This window comes from Rissa tridactyla, chromosome 13 (genome assembly GCF_028500815.1).
Source record: "Rissa tridactyla isolate bRisTri1 chromosome 13, bRisTri1.patW.cur.20221130, whole genome shotgun sequence".
NCBI classification, from domain to species: domain Eukaryota; kingdom Metazoa; phylum Chordata; class Aves; order Charadriiformes; family Laridae; genus Rissa; species Rissa tridactyla.
In genome coordinates, this window is record NC_071478.1 from 13,762,278 (window position 1) to 13,781,178 (window position 18,901).

At 54.5% G+C, this 18,901-nt stretch overlaps 1 protein-coding gene across 3 annotated transcripts; it reads right to left on the bottom strand.

Moving 5' to 3' along the window:
• Positions 1-2,455: 2,455 nt before the first annotated feature.
• Positions 2,456-15,208, bottom strand: TBX3 (T-box transcription factor 3). 3 transcript variants are annotated; one of them, XM_054219753.1, is made up of 8 exons: positions 14,624-15,208; positions 13,577-14,021; positions 11,403-11,670; positions 9,909-10,055; positions 7,567-7,643; positions 6,112-6,269; positions 3,969-4,675; positions 2,456-3,123 (listed from the first exon to the last, which is right to left on the bottom strand). In XM_054219753.1, the coding sequence occupies exons 2-8, from the start codon at positions 13,969-13,971 to the stop codon at positions 2,677-2,679; spliced, it is 2,199 nt and encodes a 732-aa protein (XP_054075728.1). In that variant the 5' UTR covers positions 13,972-14,021; positions 14,624-15,208; the 3' UTR covers positions 2,456-2,676. The 3 variants fall into 3 exon arrangements, with proteins under 3 accessions (XP_054075728.1, XP_054075727.1, XP_054075729.1); XM_054219752.1 differs by lacking the exon at positions 14,624-15,208 and having other exon boundaries at positions 13,577-14,513; XM_054219754.1 differs by lacking the exons at positions 13,577-14,021; positions 14,624-15,208 and adding an exon at positions 12,187-12,561.
• Positions 15,209-18,901: the final 3,693 nt, after the last annotated feature.

Consider the following 18,901-nt stretch of genomic DNA (forward strand, 5'->3'; position numbering starts at 1 on the left):
AAAGGATGTGCTCATGGACTGGCAAAGGTACAGGCAGGGGCTGCCAGCTCTCCTTAGCTCGCCTCTCGGTGACCTCTCGGGCCACTGGTCCAGCCTTGCAGCCTGGATGCCTGGCCCCGTTTCAGCCATTTTCCAGCTTAATCTCAACGTATCATCTGCCCAAGGGCGAGAAGGGGCGATTCCAAGGGAGGAGGGGGGGGATAAAAGGGGGAAAAAAAAAAAAATAAAACCAAACCCAACCCAAACCCCATGTATTTCCAGGTGATAACTGGAAAAGCCAATTCCTCTGCCCGGACGGGAGGGAAAACGATCCCAGCAACAGCATCAACTCCTGAGCACTTTACCTGGAAACTTTGGAGGAGGGCTGCGCATTAAACTTTAACCGATCTATTCTCTAATTCTTCACTTTTGCGTTATTAATTTATGACAGATAAAAGCATAGCTGAGCCTTTCTCATTAACTTTTCAAACGCCACTTAATATTGTTCCATTAAAAGAGGTGACTTAGTAGCCTCTGGATCGACTTTAAAAGCGAGAGGGATGAAGAGGGAGAAGGTACATTAAACAGCTCGCTTAAAACTCGTACTTCCCCACCAACAATTCAAACGGCACCATCCCGACTGGTTCGTACTGTCTCCTTCCAGGGGAAATATCTCAATATTGGGAAGGGGATGGGGGGTGGAGGAGAAAGGCAGAGGAGGGATATATATCTTTCAACCCCTCCATCCTCCCAGGCGCTTTCGGGAGGGTTGGGGGTGAAAGCATTTCACAGGACGCCCAAGACATTTCAATAAAAATTTATTGAAACTTCAGTGACTTTTAAAAGGGAAAAAAAAAAATTACAGAAAAAAAAAAATCAAGAACTTCTCAACATTTATATAACACAAAATATACCTTCATTATTTTTTTTTTCCTTTGAACCAGCTCTGAGCACCTGACTTTCAAGCCAAGAAAATATGCACTCACTCAAACAAAGACAACAATAAGCACAGTAGTAAAACTCCATCGTGGGGCTGGGGTTGGTTTTTTTTTTGACACACCAAGGAAACGGGGGAAAAAATAATACAAAGTAAAGAAAAATCCTAGAATCTTCATTTTTTTTTTTCTTTTCTCTCAAGCCACTGGAGAAGCCTGTTGTCGTGTATTAACGTATATAATTTTTTTTTTGTTGACATTTTATACGGAAAGTAGCACTTGGAACACTGAAGAAATCGAGGATTAAAAGCTACCATGGCACACTGCTTTTTCTTTTTCTCTCTTTTATATTTTTTTTTTTACAGGTCCTTGATTAATTTTGGTTGTTTCTGCTTTGCCTTTTGCATTCGGCTCCTTTACAAAAGGAGGTGGGCAGGTTTTTCTGGGGTGAACTCCGATTTTAAAAGCGAGCCCTCAGAAATGGGGGTATTTCTCCTCTGGGTCGGGGTGTATGTTGAAAGGAATTACGAACTTGAAATGAAAAAGACTAAAAATAAAAACAGAAGGGGGGGAAAAAAAAGACAGCTGCAGTCGTATTTACAGAGATATGTACAATGTCAATAAATTAAAGTTTAATTTCGAGTATTCATATTCCACGTATTTACAAGAGTTATCAAATAATTACATAAATACTTTGTTTTAATAATAGTGTCCGCTCTTTTCTTCTTCTCAGTATGTTTAAACCTTGTTATTGCATATACAATTAAAGAGGGAAAGCTGTGATAAACCTACAGTCAAGCTACAGACGTTTGTAGATAAAATAAATTCACTTTTTTCTTTTTTTTCCTTTCCAACTACACTTCTTACCGTTGTTGCTACAGGAAGGATGTTTAAGGTAGAGGGACGAGGGTCTTATTTTTGTTTTTATTATTATTAATAATATTTTTTTTTCCCTGGGATTTGAAACGAGCATTAAAAATAAACAACAAAACCCCACCGAAATAAAAAAATTAACCCCCCACCCCCCCCAAAAAAAAAAAAAGCAGACTACTATGGAACATGCAAAAAAAGCCACGGACTGGCTCTCAGACATCACAATAATATTTTAAACACACAGCTTCCCTTAATATTGACCAAGGGGGGTGTCGTTAACAACCCACCCAGGAAACAACTGTTGAAGAACCGATATGCGAGTTACTTACACACTTTTCTTCCGGAACGAAAAAAAAAAAAAAAGTCACTTCTCTTACTGAATTTTTATTCATACGTTTGTTTGATTTTTTTGTCGTTGTTTTATTTTTGCTTTTAAGGTGTTTTTTTTTTTCCTTTTTTTTTTGTGTTTTTTTGTTTTGTTTTGTTTCGTTTTTACACAGTTTAAAAAATAAAAATAAAAAGGAAAGGAGGATGCCACAGCCCCACGGGTGACCCGGCCGGGCCAGTCTACTCCGACCCAGCTCTCCCACCTCGGCTCCGCTCCCCCATCCCCGACCCCCTCCCTCCCCTCACGCCTCCCCCCCCCCGCCCCTCCCTCCCGCCCCTGCTTCGCCAGATACCTTTTTGCTGATAAGAGCGCACACAACGCCGGGGGACTTTATATTAAAAAAAAAAAAAAAAAAAAGAGAAAGGGGAAAGAAAAATAAAATAAAAGAGGGGGTAAAAAAAAAAACAACTCGCGGGTGAAGGATGTGGTTTCTTTCAAACAAAGTGCACTGCGAGACTGATTTGAAATGAGCTCCCGGAGGCCGGGGGGGAGAAGGGGGGGTTACGGGGAGCCGCTGCGGGATCTGTCCTGCTTGGGGTCGAGCCCACTGACCAGGCGCTGGATGTTTTGCAGTTCGCTGGTGGCCGCCTCTTTGTCTGCTCCCAGTTTGGGGGAGAGGGAGACGGAGCCGGAGGAGAGGGTGGACGAGCGGCTGGTGAGGTCCGAAGCGGAGTCCAGGGGCACGGAACCGGGGCTGGTGGTCAACCCCCCGGCTTTGCCCTCGCCGGAACCGGTGGCCAGGCCGGGCAAGGCGGTGGTGAGGAGGCTGCTGCCGTCGGGGAGGGGGACGGGCAGCGGGTAGGGGCTGTAGCGGAGCCGCGGCCGCACGGCGTTGAGGAAGGGGTGCCGGTGCACCGAGCTGGAGGCGGCGCTGGAGGCGGCGGCCGCCGCCGCCATGTAGGTGTAGGGGTAGGGGAAGAGGCTGCCGAAGGGAGACATGGCCAGGCCCTGCGGGGGGGGGGGGCGGAGGGGAAGGGAAGGAGAGAGAAAGGGTTACCGGCCTGCACATCCCCCTCCCCACACACCGGGGGATGCTCCACGGCACCCACCCTCCCCCCCCACCCCGCACATCGAAAGCCGCCCACAGGAGGGGGTGAACCCCCGTCCTCCCGGTGCCGAGGTCAAAACCACACGGAGCACACAACCCACCCCCCCGCCCCCAAGGCAGCCCCTGCTGAGGCTTCTGCCCTGCACGGCCCCCATCCAGCCGGACCCCCTCTCGCTGGGGGCGGGGGTCGTGGCCCAACGGGGGCAAAATTAAATTAGGGCTGTGGTGTCTCTCCCCCTACTCTCCTCCACAGGGAGATTTTCTTTCGCTGGGGGAAACTCTGTCTCCCTGCAGGAACCGCCACCACCACCCCCGCGCAGGGCAGCCCTGGGTATCCGCCCCCCCGCCGGCCGGCGGCTCCGCTCCACAGGCTGGGACGCGTCCCGCACCGCGGAGCTGCGGGCAGGGGCTGCCCCGGGGGAGTCGCCAAGACCCCCCGGAGGGGGCGGGGGGGGCACGACACAGAGGCCTGGCCCCAGCACAATGTCCCCGGGAGCACAGGAGGCAGAGGACAGGGGGCGGGTGGAAGAGCTCTGGGAGTTCAAGCTGCCCACACACACACGCACTTTGGGGCTTTCCCACCTCCGACCTTCCCCCCAAATGGGCGCCTGCAGAGAGAGCCGGGGGGGGAACCCACAGCAGGGAGGCTAAAGGGGGGGGTGCCCCGCTGCTCCCCCCCTCCCCTCTCCCGGGACGGACCCCTCCCTGCTCCGGAGCGGCAGCGGGGGCGGGGGGGATGCTGTACCTGAGAAGCCAGGACGTGCTGCTGCAGATGGAAAGGCAAAGCAGCCGCCGATGCTCCCGAGAGTCCCTGGGCCGCCGCCGTGGCCATCACCGTGTTGTCCAGTCCCGAGACACCGGCGGACGCCCCGGAGACGGTGGCGAGCAGTGGCCCCATACCCGCGGCCATGCCGGAGAAAGCCCCCCCCATGGCGAACTGCCCGGGGTGCAGCAGCAGCGGGTGCCCGTTCCCCAGCGGGTTGAAGAACTGCTGGCCGGCCAGGGCAGGGGGGAAGCCGAGGTTCTGCAAGTGTCCCTGGCTCAGGTGGGCCGTGCTGTCGGTCTGCACCGTGAGGGGGGCGAAGGGCTCTTTACCCAGCAGCCGGTTCTCATCTACTTTGGGCCCATCCCTGAGGGGGCTTTTCAGTTCCTCGCCGCTCAAACTTCCCCCCCGGGTGCTGGAAGAGATAGTAGCCGGGCTGTGCCGGGAGTCCGGAGGGGCTTTCTCCGTCCTCTCTCGGCTCCGACTCCCCGCCGAATCACCGGGGAAGAAGTGGCTTTTGGAGGGGCTGCCCCCCTTCTCCCGGGGGTCGTCTCCCGCCGCCGCGGCGGAGCTGGCGGGCGCTGGGGTGGTGGTGGCGGTGGTCGTGCTGATTTTGCCCGACTCGGTGGCTTCTAGCAAGGGATCGTCTTTGCTGTCCGCATCGCTGTCACCCTCGCTGGGGCAAAGATCTGCAAGACAAAGGGGAGCCCCGGGCTGGGATCCGGCACTGCACGTCCCTAAAACCCCCGTCGGGCTGGGAGAGGGGGCAGAGAAGCTTCCTGGCCGGCCAGGGATTTGAATGTAAATACTTCCTTTTTTATTATTATTATATAAATAATTGCAACCCCGGCTCCCACTGCCCGCCCCATCCAAACCGACTCGAGTTTTACACAGCGCAGCAAAACCGGCTGCGGAGGAGAGCGGAGGCCGGAGGAGCGACACCCCCCACAGCCTGGCGGGCCCGGGGGCAGCGGCTGCGCTCCGCCGGGGAGCCCCCGGGACCCCCCCTCCCCGGGCGCGGCAGGGACAGCAGCCTCCTCCCGGCGGGGTTGGAAGGCCTCGGGGATGTCTCTCCTAAGAACTTTGCCAAAGTTTTTCAAGCCCTTTCGACGGGCAAACTTTGAGCACACACACACCACCACCCGCATCCATCACCCCCTGGACCCCCCCCCCCTTCCTCCTCCTCCTCCCCAAACGCATGCACGGCTGCGCTGGATTCCTCTGCACTTCATCTCCTAATTTCAGCGCCCCAGGTGCGAAGCTCTGGTTTGCTTTTCGGGTCCCCTCCCAGCTCCCCTCCCCTCAGCTCGGCAGGACTTTAAACAAACGAGTAAAGCAGCAACAAAAAAGAGGTTGTTTCCTCCTCCCCCCTGCACCCCCCCCCCGCCTCTGGATGGATTAATACATGTGAGAGAACTGCAGACAGCTCCCAACCCTGCACGGAGAGAAATCGAGGGTGACTTTTCTATAACAAAGTTCGGGACTGTATCCAGGGGAAAGATCCTTCCTCTAATAACAGATTCAGAGAGGAATATTAATGGAGTGACTCCAGTTTTGAACTTTTGCCCCGTGGTCTGTCTTTGCTCCCTTGACTCGGAGCTGGCTCCTTTCTGAACCAAGGAGGGGAGGAATGAACGTGCGGCGGGAGAAGAGGGAGGCCAGGGGGAGAGGGAGAGAGTGAGAAAAAGAGGGGGAGACGGAAAGATGAAGGGAAAGAAAAAGAGGGGGAGACGGAAAGATGAAGGGAAAGAAAAAGAGGGGGAGACGGAAAGATGAAGGGAAAGAAAAAGAGGGGGAGACGGAAAGATGAAGGGAAAGAAAGAAGGGAAAGAAAGAAGGGAAAGAAAGAAGGGAAAGAAAGAAGGGAAAGAAAGAAGGGAAAGAAAGAAGGGAAAGAAGGCCGGAGAGGGAGGGGAAAAGAACAGAGATAAAGAAGAGAAAGAAACAAGAGGAGAGCGCAAAGAGAGGACAGAGGAAAGAAGGAAAGATGAAGGAAAGAAGGAAGGAAGGAAGAAACGCTGGTGCCAGTGGACAGGGGTGCAGGCCGGGATCCGTCCTCTCACAGAGCAGGCACCCAGGCTCTCCCCGGGGGGACACAGCAGGGTCTGGGGGCCACAGGTCTCACCTTTGAGGCTGGAGGTGCCGACAGCGGGCACGGCGGGGCAGGAGGACTGGGCGAAGCACTTGAAGGCCGTCTGCTCGTTGGACGACTCGTCCGAGGTGGGGTTTTCCTTCTTCTGCCTCTCATCGTACACCCGCATGGACTGCAGGGTCAGCTGCTTCCTGCGGGCACACGCACCCGCTAGGCGAGCGGACCCCAGCAAGCCCCCAGGACCCCCCCCAAGACCCCCCCATCCCTTCCTGAGTCCCTGGCTGGGGATGGCTGGGGCAAGGGAATTAAGGGCCAAGGTCCCCTCGAGGGGGGAAGGCGTTTCTCGCAGGCAGGACTTGGCTGCTAATGAGAGGAGATTTCTTGGAAGCGTGAGCAGCTCCTCAGCAAGGGCAGATATTAAAGACAAGGGGCGGAGGGGAGAGGGAAGCATTCCCTGGAGATTAGCTTTTAAAACCCGAGGATGTTCCAGAGATATGAGCCATCTTAATGGTTGCTAAGATTGCTAGGAAGTGGTTATTTTGTTAGGCACTTTATGTAATCTTTTCACCAACAATTAACCCGGAGTAAAAAATCTATTTATATTTAGAGAGAAATTAGAAATCATTTCCGTCCTGTGGCTCCAGCGTTGGCTTTATTTTCACACTGACGGACAAGAGGAGCTGGGGGGTGTGTGTGTGTGCTGGGCTCAGTGCTGTGCAGGGAGAGAGGCCTCTTGTTTTACATTACATTCTCTCCCCCCCCCTTTTTTTTTTGTTGTTAAAAAAAAAAAAAGACAGGAACAGATTTATTCATTATCTAAACCCAAGCGCAAATAGCTAAAATATCCTCTCTCCTGTAACAAAACAAAGCAAAGACGTATCCCCCATCAAAGAAAAAAAAAATAATAATCATCCCTTCTCTATTTTCTCCATTCTTAAAAAATAAAAATCGGGAGTCGCATTAAAATGAGTTCTCTCCCTCTGTCTACCTGGGGTACAAACTGTATCCTACTGCTTTTGGAAAAAATAAAGAATCTTCTATCATTAATTACTTCCATATTCACGAGACACCTCTGTCAAAACAGTTTATTTATATGTTTCTCCTCCACACTTTAGTCTTTTCAATACAGTCCCCAGGAAAATGCCAGAGGAGATTCAACCAGCGATCAGCGCTGCCCTCACTTCTCCCTCTTTAGTCCCAGATACGCACTATAATGTAATGTTCCTCTCAAAATTTTGAAGGAAACTTCTTTCTCTAGTGATAATTGCTTAATGTACCACCATCCCTTTGGCCAGCCGTCCCCTCCGATGTGAAAAATAACCATGGCAAGCAGAACAGAATTCCCCTGCAATCAGTTTGGCGTTATTAATGACAAGATCCTTATGAATTTTGGAGGCCAGGCGAGGTGATTTTTGACCTCTGCTCACGTTCAGAGCTTTACACACAAAAACCAAACGAGGCGCCTATATATAATCTGTCCAGACTCACCTTTTTTCCCTCCTTCCATTCCCGGTGTCCCGAAAACCTTTGGCAAAGGGGTTGTTGTCAATTTTTAATTGAGTGATCTAGAGGATGGAGAGAAAAAAAAAAAAATAGGCAGGGTGTTGGGGCAGAAATCAGGAGATTTAATGTTAAAAAACAACAGTAAAATAAACTCTCTCCCCAGTTCCCCCAGCACCGGCAGGACCCCAGCATAAGCAGGACAGGGCAGGGGGCAAAGGTCCCTCATTTTGGGGTGAATCTCTGTGTTTTCCCGACTGTTTGGAGGCAGCTTGCCCCCAATGCTCCGTCCGGGCCGACCGGTGACCGGGGCTGTGGTGGCAATGAAAGAGCCCCGTGTCGCTGCCACCGCATCGGAATTAATTTAGCCGTGCAATGCGATCCATGCGAGTTATGCCTGCGCTTAAAACTCTTTAAATGCCATAATTAAACCGCAAAGGAATCATGCCCACCCCGTTGCTATAATAAAATACTTTATATAATGGCGTTATGCTCTGCGTGTGCGTGTGTATTGGGGCGCCGGGGGTGCCAGGAGCCAGTTAATTTCATTTTTTGGGGGGTGCGGGGGGTGTAAGTTTTTTGGTGAACGCTTGGAGGTTTCCTCGGGATTCGGGTTATCGCAGGGAATGGCTGTTTCTTCCTGCGTTTGGATGGATGGGGAGGGGAGGGGGGGGGGGAGTTCGGGGCGCCCTGTAAGTCCCCGTACCTGCGCGTACCATGCGCGGAGGCGGATTCAAAGCCCGGCCGGGGGCTCCCCTCGCTATAAGGGGATGCGGGCGGAGGGGACGGGGATGCCGCTTGCCAGCCTCACCCCCCCCCAGCTCCCGGTCCTGGATGGGGCTGGAAGCGCCGCAACGCTCCGATTTGAGAGGAGAGCAAGACCCCGAAAAGCAAACCCTGAGTGCGGGGCAGGACCGGCCCCGGCTCCCGAGTTACACCCTCCACCCCCCCCAACCTCCGCCGCCGCACACGCGGGACCAGGAAAGAGCAGGAAAACCCACTGCTAAAAACCAGCAGGATTTTTTTTTAATCCAGGTGATCCCGGCCCTGCCTTCTGACCTGCCGGCAGGGCAGCTCCCGCAGCGCCGGAGCCGAGGGCTCCCCGCCGCTCCCGCACGCCGCTTTCCAGCCGATTTCATGGCAATCAGACAAATATGCTCCATTCTGTCCTTCAACCAAGCCGGCCCCAGCTGATAGACCGGAGCCAACAGCCCTGCTGATAAGTCCCAAAGCAAAGTCTACTCTCTGTACACACATTTTTCTTTCCGTTTCCTTGCGAGCACCCGGCCGCAGAAAGAGAGGAAAATAGCCCAAGCCCCGCGGGAGAAGTGGCTTTTTGGAAACCGAGGGCAGAAGGGTGCAGGATCCCCCCAACCCCTCCTCTTCATCCCTTAATTTTTAATAGAGAAGGATGTGAGGGGGCAGAGAGAGGCACGGGGAAGCTGCAGCGAGCGGGCGCCGCACATCCAGACCCTCTGCGCTCAACGCACACAAAGTTATAATTTATAGACAGAAAAAAAAAAATAAATCAAAGCCCCTTTTCTGGCTCCTTCGCTTCCTTCCACTTGACTTAATTATCGTAAATTCACCATTTGCCACTCTCCCAAATATACCACCTTCGTCGCAAGCGACAATAAACCAGCAGAAATGGAAAGGCAGCGTCTGCAGCGCTGCGAAACTTTCTCACACTGGCTCTTTCAGACCTTCCAGCTAAATTCAAGTGAGATACCCCTCTCTGATCAGAGCATATTTCTGCACCACAAAAAATAATAAAACACTGCAGGATGCAAAAAAAAAAAAAATCATAATATAATAATAATAGGAACCAGACGTGCGCTCCAGCCTTATTGCCAATTGCTGTTAAAGGAGCTAAAACAGCACAAAGGCCAGGAAGAATTACAAAATCTCCAGCCCCACTGCTCTCCCCCCTCTGTCTTTCGACACACGGAGCCGATTTTTTTTCTTTTTTTTTTTTTCTTGTTTCTGATGCGTCTTAGATTAAATCCACACTGAGAACAGCGATCCCCACCCCATCCTACCCCCTTCTCCATACCGGGGAGCGAAAAAAAACCCTAAACAGCCCCCCCACACACACCCCGATCTCCCTTTTAATTGCCTTCCCTGAGGTCGGTATTAAGAGAGTGCCCGACCCCCTCCCCCGGCGCCTTCCCGAAGTTGGATCAAGCAGGTTTTGGGGGGAAAGACGAGGGGGAGAGAGAGAGAGAGGAGCGGGATGGGCTTCGTGACTTTTTTTTTAAGGGAACAATGCAGAGTAAAAGCTCTCTTAAAAGCCAAAACACGTAAAACAAATCCTTTCTTAATCTCCTTACCTTATCATTCTGGTATGCGGTCACTGCGATGAATTCAGTCTCCGGGAAAACGTAGGTCCTGAACGTGCTATAGGGAAGCTTGAGAATATCGTTGGCTCGGACGATGTGGAACCGGGGCTGGTACTTGTGCATGGAGTTTAAAATGGTCTGGGAGTGGGGGGGGGGGGGGGCAACGGCCGGCAGCAGAGAGGGCAAAGGAGGGGGGTGGGGGGGAAAGAAGACGGTCAGCTGGAGCAGCACCCCCCGCCTCGCACTTCCCCCAGCCATCGGCACTTTCTCCTCCTAATTTGCCTTCCCCTCTCCTTCCTCCCCTCACTCCTCCTCCCCGCCGAGCACACTCCAAACACACGCACACGCCTTGCAGCATCCAACAAAAAGCACTGACAGCTCCAGCTCGCCGGGGTTAGGCTCTCCGCTGGACCTTTCCCGGGGGGGAGGGATGTGGGGTGTGTGTAAAATCCCAGCAGAGCTCTCCTAGGAGAGGGGGAGAAGCTGTCTGGGCTCCGGCCGCAATGTCTTTTTGATTTCAAAAAAATTAAAATCAAGTAAAAAAAAAAAAAAGAAAACACCAAACCGAAAAACAAAAAAACCCCAAACAGCAGCAGCTACAATAGCAACACCACCACGAGAGCCTTGGCTAGAGCTAATTGCTTGCCCCAATCCACTTAAGGCCTTCTGCGAAAGGCAAAAATGTATCGTCTAATCAAATCACAGGCAGCAAATGCAATCTTCGGCACATTAGAGATCCCCCGACCGCGGCCACCACCAGCAACCCCCGGCTCGGAGGCGGAGGCTTTCCCAGGAATAGAAAGAAATGGCACAAGGATCGTCAGAGCACTTATCAGCGGGTTTGTTTGATTTCACTCTTAGGGTAAGTTTTTATCTCTGCACACCCAGTAAATGTAAAGGAGTGGATAGACATGAATGGGCAACTTGACCTCTGATTTTGGTCCCTGTTTATTTTCACTCCGGCTTGCTTTACATTATCCAGATTAATATATATTTAAATGTTTGCGTACTTAGGCCTTTAAGCCCTTTATACACATATGCATATCATTTTCCTACGCTTAAAAAGCGTGATCGACTTTATTAAAAAAATACATATAGATATATAAAGTCACCACAGTTCCTAGAAATATCGAGTTGCACTAACGCTGGAAATATATCTCTAAAGTTAATGCTGAATAGCACCGAGAGCTTACAGAATAAACTCGAGTGTTTACTCTTGACCTCAGTTACAGGAAAAAAAAAATATCAAGGAATACTATAAACCGGACACATGCACATCCCCCTGTGCGTGGAGGGGGGCATTTATTCCCCGTTTTTCCCCATGCTTCGGCCGCCGGCGGGAGCTGACGGCCGGGGCTGCAGACACGGCTCCGGCCGAGCAGTCGCGGATCCCCCCCGCCGGGACCCACCGCTCCGGCCGGGCAGCGAGCAGGGAAAAAGGGGTTGGGGGTGGGGGGGGCAAAGGAAGGTGTAAAAGGCACTCACAAATCCGTGCTTGTCAGAGATGTTGTTAGTGAGCTTCAGCTTGTGAAAGGTGACGACTTTGGACATCCATTGTTCGCCGGTGGCCGGGCTGTCCGGGTGGATGTACATTCTCTTTGGCATTTCAGGGTCAGCTTTGCCGGCTACCATCCACCGGGAATTATGGAATTTGTACCTACAATCATCAGCCGCCACAATATCCATCAATAAAATGTACTTGGCCTTTTTATCCAGTCCAGTGCATCTCACTTTAAATGGAGGAAACATTCTCCTATGGGCAGAGAAAGGGGGGGGGGGGGATGTGTAAAGAAAAGACAAGACGAAAATAAAATAAAATTAATTACAGCGTTTAAATAAGCTCCTGAATCTCGGCAGCGCGTCCACCAAGCAATAGCTTCAGCTCTCAGAAGCAGAAAAGTCGTGTGTGTGTGTGTGTGTGTGTGTGTCCCGCCCAGCAAAAAAGGCTTCCCCCCACCCTCAGCGAAAAGGTTTCTCAGACGCTTAAAAGTTTCAGGAGAAAATGGTCCCTGGGATGGGAGAGGTGCGTGTTCCCTAGAAATCAGCAGGCGCCTTCCCTCTGCCATTCCTAAACAGCAAAGCCTCACTTAGGGCTCTCAGCTCTCTCCTTACTTTCCTTTCCCCCCCGCTAAACAAAGACACGGGAAGAGACAGCACCCCGAGAAAATAAATATCCCGCATTATTCTAACCCACTGCACCCCTGAAGAGCGGCGAGGGGAGTTTTTCACTTTGCAGAAGAGGGGGGAAAAAAAAAACCCCAAAAACAACCCTGGAGTGAGGGCAGGGTGGCCGCCGTGGCTTTCCCAGGGCTCCAGCCTCCCGGTGATAACCCATTCGTGCAGAGGGCTCCCTGCAAAGCCCGCTCCCCTCCGCTCCCGAGTCCAGCTCCAAACTGCAACAGGATACCACAAATTTGCTGTTTATTATATCGAGCGGTTGGCATTCAGCAATCTCAACTTAAAAGGAAACACATGACTTTGCAACATGGAAGAGCGCTTAATACCCGCCGAGGCTTTACGCGCAAAAACTTTTGACCACAATTAACAGGGAAAACTCCGGGAAAGCAGTAAAATGGGAGAGGGGATTTATTATTCCCCCCCCCACACACTCCTTGCTGCACTTAAGTTTGGGGTTGTTTTTTCCCCCCCGAGCCTGCAACGAGCTTTGCAAGTAGGTGAAGCTCCAGCAAGGCAGCTGAAGGCCATCTAAGAAGACTTTTCAGGAGTGGCTTCCTCGAGTTATTCTCCTGGCAAATTACACGCGAATTGTTTGGGAGGTTTCTAAGAGAGTCTCTGAGAAAAAAAAAAAAAAAAAAAAAAAAACAACACAACAAAAACCAACAAAACACCCGGCTGCGAAGGGGGTTTCTCCCTACGTGTCATCGCGGCAACAGGGAGAGTTGTAAAAGAGCACGGAGACGGGCGAGCAGCGCGCAGGGAGGGGGATTTCGGATGGGTAAACCCATAAAAAGCAGCGACGCCGAGGGTGGACGCGCCGTGTGCGTTCATTCATTCCCAGGTGAAGGTTACACAAATACAGGGACAGGCAGCGCGGAGCTGCAAAACCTTCCCTGCCACTACAGCAGCGGCTGCAGGACCGCTGGCTGGGTTTTTTGTTTGTTGGTTTGGGGGTTTTTTTCAGCTTTTTGTGCGTTTCCAGATAGAATTAGTCAGCACAAATGCAAGCCTGCATCCCAGCAGCGAGATAGGCACAAGCGAAGCAACTGATAAACTGAGCCTATCTGCAGCTCCTGCCTCACCAGCAGCGACACACCGCTCCAAATAATCCTTTCCTTTATTCCCCCTTCTTTTTCTTAAAGAAGAAAAACTACCCGTAGCAAGGCTGAAGCCAGGCCAGCTCCTTTTCCAACCCCAAATTATTTTCTTTCTGCTCCCGGTCCTCTCCAGAAAGTATTAAGCTACTGAACCATGAAGGGACCCCCCTCGCCCCCCACACACGCTGAGCAGGGCCGGTTCAGCGGTGCCCGAGACGGGCTCGGATCTTGAGCTGCCTAAAACTTTCCATAATTCCAGGTGAAAGGAGGAATTTGCCGGCGAAAGAGCCTTGCTCTGGAGCAGCCAGGTGGGGTGCAGAGACCGAGGAGCGGGGGAGAAGCGGGGTGTGGGGGGAAAGGCACGAACCCCCGACCCAGACCTACCTTCCCGATTTGGTAATCACCATCTCCGTGCCTCTTTTATGGAATTGTTCCCAAAGCTCTTTGGCTTCCAGATGCACTTTCGGATCATCTTCCACCTCTTCTTCTGGCTCCAGAGTTTTTAAAGGCCTCAGATGGGCTGCCGCCTGGTGACCCAGGGAAGAAAAGGGGATACCAGTCTCTGCAGCCCCCACTAACTGATCCATGATGGGTTTAGCCAGAGCCCCAGGAAGGGAGAGGGCGGCTGCCCCGTTGGGAGGCAAAGCCAGAGCCGGGAAGAAGGGAGGCTGATGTCCCAACACAGCGCTCATGGCAAAGTCCGGTGCCCGGTGAGGTAAAAAAGGATGATAAGCCATGCTTGTCCCAGGGATTACTGGATCTCTCATCGGTATATTCATCCACTCCACTCCTCGGTCTTCCTACTGCTGGAGTAGTCCCGGAGTGGTTTCTAACAGCACATCATGAAGAAGAAAAATTAAGATAATAACAATAACAGCAATAAAGCACCAAAAATAAAAAAAAAAAATAGGGTGGGGAGAAACAAGCTCTAGACAGCACAGTACATGGGGGAGAGGCAGAACTTCTACAGCCTACAACTTCCCGAGCCGGGGCACATCCCCAGCCCTCGGGACAGCGGATTAACAGGATTGTTCATTATTAGTCTTGCTTTTTTTGTGTGTTCGGTCTCTGCAGGTTTGTTTTGTGGGTTTGTTTTTTTTTCCTGAGTGGAAGTCCTTGCGCTGGAAAAGAAACGCCGAAGAAGGGGAGAAAAAAAAAAAAATCCACCGGGTTCGCTGTCTGTTCCTGTTGCCGCAGAAGGGCTGGACAAGCCGAGATCCTTTTTTTTCTTCTTCTTCTTTTTTCTCTTAGTCTCGATCCCCCTTCTCTTCTTTCGCGGTGGAGGGTGACGGCTGGAAGCTGGGTTTTCTTTTTGGGTGGCTGGCTCTCCCCCCCCCCTCCCCCCCACCCCTCCACCTTTCCTCCGTACGGTCAGGCTGCAGAGCAGAGGCTGGGAAGGGAGGGAAAGCAGAAAGAAGCAAACAAACCCACCCCCCCTCGCCGACCGAGGAAGGCTCCTGAGCAACCTTCAGCAGCAAAAACTTGTAGGGAAATCTCGTTTCCGCCTCGCCTTTCCCCCTCTCCAAGCAGGAGCTGGTCAGGGTGCCCTGATTTCCATCAGGATCTCTTCTTTCTTTCACCCTCCTCCTTTTCCTTTTTATTTTTTCCCCCCTCTCTTTCTCTTCACTCTGCCTTAAAAAAAAAAAAAATAAAAAAAAAAATCTGGGAGAATTACACTCTTGTCTCCGCTCCAGCAAAGGAGAGAAGGAGAAAGAGAGAGGGAAAGAGAAAGGAAGAGGGGAAAAAAAAAGGAGGGGAGAGGGGGGGGAGAAAGAGAGGAAAAGAGAAAGAGAGAGGGAGAAGGAGCCTCTCAGCTCTGAGAATTCCCTGTGAGTCTGTGCTCTGCGTGCACCAGATTGTATGGATGTGTTGTGGGTTACAAGGGAGCTGGAGCCTCCTTGATTGGCTCTTTGACGCTTTCGGACCAATTGTGTGGCTCCATAGGCGTGGTTTTGACAGGTCGAGTGGAAGGGGGACAGAGCCGAGTTATAAAAAGAAGGTGTCGGAAACTGTAACGCTGCAGCAAAGCATCACTAGTACTCCGGGCCGTGTGAATATGTCAACATGATCAGAGGGGAGGGAGCAAGGCAGCGCCGGGGAGGGCGGCCGGGAGCACCCGCCTCTAGGGGGGGGTGCTGGGGGCCGCCTCGCCCCCCGGCCCCGGCGAGATGGCAGCCTGGGCATTTCCAGTGCGCTCTCCTCCGGCCGCCTTCCCCGGTAGGAGCTTCCAAAGCAGCCCCGGAGAGGCGGCCGGGGCGCTGGGAGAGGGCTGGGGAGGGGGGGGGATGTCTCCACGCATGATGGTGGGGTCCGAAGCTGCGTGCCCCTCCATCCCCACGCCGCACACCCCGGGCCGGGCACTGCGAGCTCTGCCCCGGCAGCCGCTTGCCGACCCCGGTTGCGTTTCCGCGCCCCCCCCCCCCCGGAGCTCCGCACCCACCTCGGGGGCCCGCCGCGCCGCACGCCCATCCCCGCCGCGTCGCGGCTGCCGCCGGGGTTGGTGTCACCACACACACACACACCCCCAACCCGGTTCTCCTCTGCCCCCCCGCCACCTCCACGGGAAAGTTGCTTTCTTTAAACGAGACAGGACCTCCAGGCCAGGGGGCCGGGAGCTCTCCTTCCCCCCCCCCACCCGCAAATCTGGGGGCGAGCCCCGGGGGGGGTGGGAGCCGGCCCGAGAGGGGGCTCTGCGGGTCTCCCCCCCGGCTCGGGGCTCGGCTCCGGCTGCCCCAGCGGCCGCGGCCGCCGTTATTATTGTTGTCGTGGGCGGCTGCAGGCTGCGGCGGGGCGAGCGGGGGCCGCCGGGCTCAGCCGCGGGGCCGGCGGCTGCTCATCGCGGCGGGCGAGGGATAGGGGTGTGTGGGGCGGCTGGAAAATGGGAAATTATTTATTACTTATTTATTTATATATATATTTATTTTTTCTTCTCTCCCGTTCTTTGGCGCTGAGGATTAAGGCCACTCGGCTGGCACCGGCGCCGAGAGGGTTACGCTCCCACACCCCTCCTCTTCCATGAGGTGCGCGGGGAGGAGACGGGAAGTGCGGCTTTCCCTGCGCCCGGGCCGGGGCAGCGCCGGGGCGGGGAGGGGGGGGCCCATCCCCGGGTTACCCCCTTGCCCGGGCTCGCATAGAACCAGCCACCCCCACCACACACACACCCCCGGGGAAGGCATCACGCGTGGGTCTGCGCCGGCCCCACGGAGAGGGAAGAGGCGGGTGGGATCCGGTTGGGAAGTTTTTGGGGAGACATATTCCTGGGGGAGTGACAGTGCAGGGCGGCAAGAGGGGGCTGGCGGTTGTGCGTGTCGTGGGAGCCGTGGGCATGCAGGGCACGGGGCGGGGGGGGGGGGGGCGGGCAGGCGGGATATCCCAGCGCTGGGAGGTGCCGAATCATCCCCTCTAAGTCCCCCGGGGGGGGGGGGGGGGGGGGCTGGGGGATCTCCCGACACCCCCCGATCCTGTTTGAAAGGGGGAAGATAATCCTGCGGGAGCGGAGCGGCGGAGCGCGGGGGCTCGGCGCTGGCTGCGCGCAGATGGGAGCGGAACCTCTAAAGTGATTAGCTCTTCTAACATTGCATTTTTGACGCACATGGTTAAGAGCGCTTGGCGCCAGCTTGGTGAAGTCCCTGTAGTAACCAGCGTCTAGGATCGCTTTGCATTCACCAAAATATCTCCCCTTTGGTCAGGGGCGGGGGCCGGGGGGGGGGGGGGGGATGGAGGAAAGAGGAGGAGGGAGGAAAGGAAGCGGGAGTAATGCGTTCAAAGAAGATTGGGGGGGGGGGGAAGACGGGGAGGGGGGAAGTCTGATATGTTTCACGAAGCCAGGAGCTTCGGCTGGGCTGTTCAGCTAGTTATCAACGGAGGGAGCGAGTCTTTTCTGCAACCTCTGCTCGGAACCGGTTCTCGGGCTCCTGCCTCCAGCCGCCGCCGCGGTGAGAACCCCCAAACCCTAATACCTTCCCCTTAAACAGAGCCCACAACAAACGCCCGGCGGCTTCGAGAAGTTTGCGGCAATTTGCCCCAACCGGGCCGCCGTTTTCTCCCGGGAACCAGGAGGTGCCCGCGGGCTCCCGCAGGACAAGCGCAGCCGCTCCCAGCCCCGCCGCGCCCCGGCCCCCGCGCCCGCCCCGCCGGTGCGCGCCGTCGGCGCCGCGGCAGAGGCCGGAGTCGCTGTCGCCCTCCGCGCCTGCCCCGCACCTTGCACCGCGCTCGGCACCCACCCGCGCAGCGGCCCGCGTAGGAAAATAAAATGTTTGCCGCTTATGATTTCCAATTTCGGCGTCTGGCTAATGGCGTGCAAACTTCCGCCAGTTCCGAGTGACCTCCCCGACGAAGCCCCCTGGAGACTCGTATTATGAAGGGAGGCTGCACTAATCTAAGATCAAAAGCGGGAAGGTGCGAACAGTCTTTGTCTCCCTTCGGCCGCCTCATTCCCCCTTCTGTGTGTGATAAATCTACCCTGGCGCCGACTGCGCGCTGGATGATTAATTTGCAAGCAAACAAAAGGGACCTGATGGCCAGCCATCTTAGTTAAATATTGGCCAGTGCTTCCAGCTACTTGTTAGCCGCCTCTTGGTCAGAAATAAATAAATAAGCGAGGAGCAGAAATAAATAAATAAGGAGGCCGGCAGAAATGAACGGCAAAGCAGTGGGGAAGAAGGCGGGGGGGGGGCGGGGGGGGAAGAAAAAAAAAAAAAAAAAAAAAAAAGAAGAGGAGATCAGAGCGGCCGATGGCGAAGGGCCGGGGAGCGGGGTGGAGGTGGGAATGGGGCTGGTCGCGGGGGGGAGGCAGGGTGATAGCACGCTAAGATAGCCGGCTGAACCCGCGCCTCCCGGCCCGTCTGCAGGCTGGGCTGCACCAAGGCCGACACTATCTTGGCTCTTCAAAGAGGCATGAAAGGTCTCCGCTGTCTCCCCGGAGAGCGGCCAGGCCGGGGCTCTCTAATCTCAGAGCACAAGAGCCAAAGGCCGGGGGGGGGGGTAGCGGCTCCCACCTTCCCCATTTCTCCTCCACTCCCTGATGCCGCCACTGCCGACACCTCGCTGGTTTTGCCCTGGTTCAATTCAGGCCGGGGGGAAAGCGGAGCTGGCCAGACCCTGGGCCTTTGGTGGTTGAGCGGCTGGGAGAGCCCCGCTTGCTCAGATTTCACCCTCCTAAGCAACTTTTAGCGTTTGCACGAGAGCTCGGGGCGTGCAGCGAGCCTGCCCCATGCATGTGTGTTGGAGGTGTGGGAGGAGAGAGGCTCTGGCTCTCTCCCGGTGGCCTGAACAGCCAGCTGGAGGAAGGAGGCAAGAGAAAAATAAAGGCAGCGCAGCTTTCGGGCCCACACGTCCTCTCCCAGGCCTGCGGGAGCAGCTCCGAGGCGTGCGTGCGTGGAGGGGCTGTGTGTGTGCTACACGGCCTCTGTGTGCGTACGTGGAGATGCTGCGTGGGTGTGTGCAACCAGGAGGGATTTGTGCCCTGGGGTACATCGCAAATCCCTGCTCCGACGGCAAAACCTGAGGTGTCCCTTGCACCCCCTACGTGTGCTGGGTGCCCTGCAGGAGAGGACAGGCCCGGTGAGCAGGGCCAACGTGCGCAACCTAAGTGGGGTTTTGCATCCTATCTATGCATTTCCTTATCACGCTGCTGGTCCTAAGCATCCCCAGGGGCCTGGGCCCATCCTGCCTGCCAGCCGCCCCGCACCCTGCCGGATCCATCCCTCT

Excerpts from the sequence above, each read along its gene's own strand:
- TBX3 (XM_054219753.1), bottom strand. The coding sequence starts at position 13,971 with ATGAATATACCGATGAGAGATCCAGTAATCCCTGGGACAAGCATGGCT. Across the intron at positions 11,671-13,576 it reads GTGATTACCAAATCGGGAAG|GAGAATGTTTCCTCCATTTA; the intron begins GTAGGTCTGGGT and ends CTCTGCCCATAG. Across the intron at positions 10,056-11,402 it reads TCTCTGACAAGCACGGATTT|ACCATTTTAAACTCCATGCA; the intron begins GTGAGTGCCTTT and ends CCCCACTCCCAG.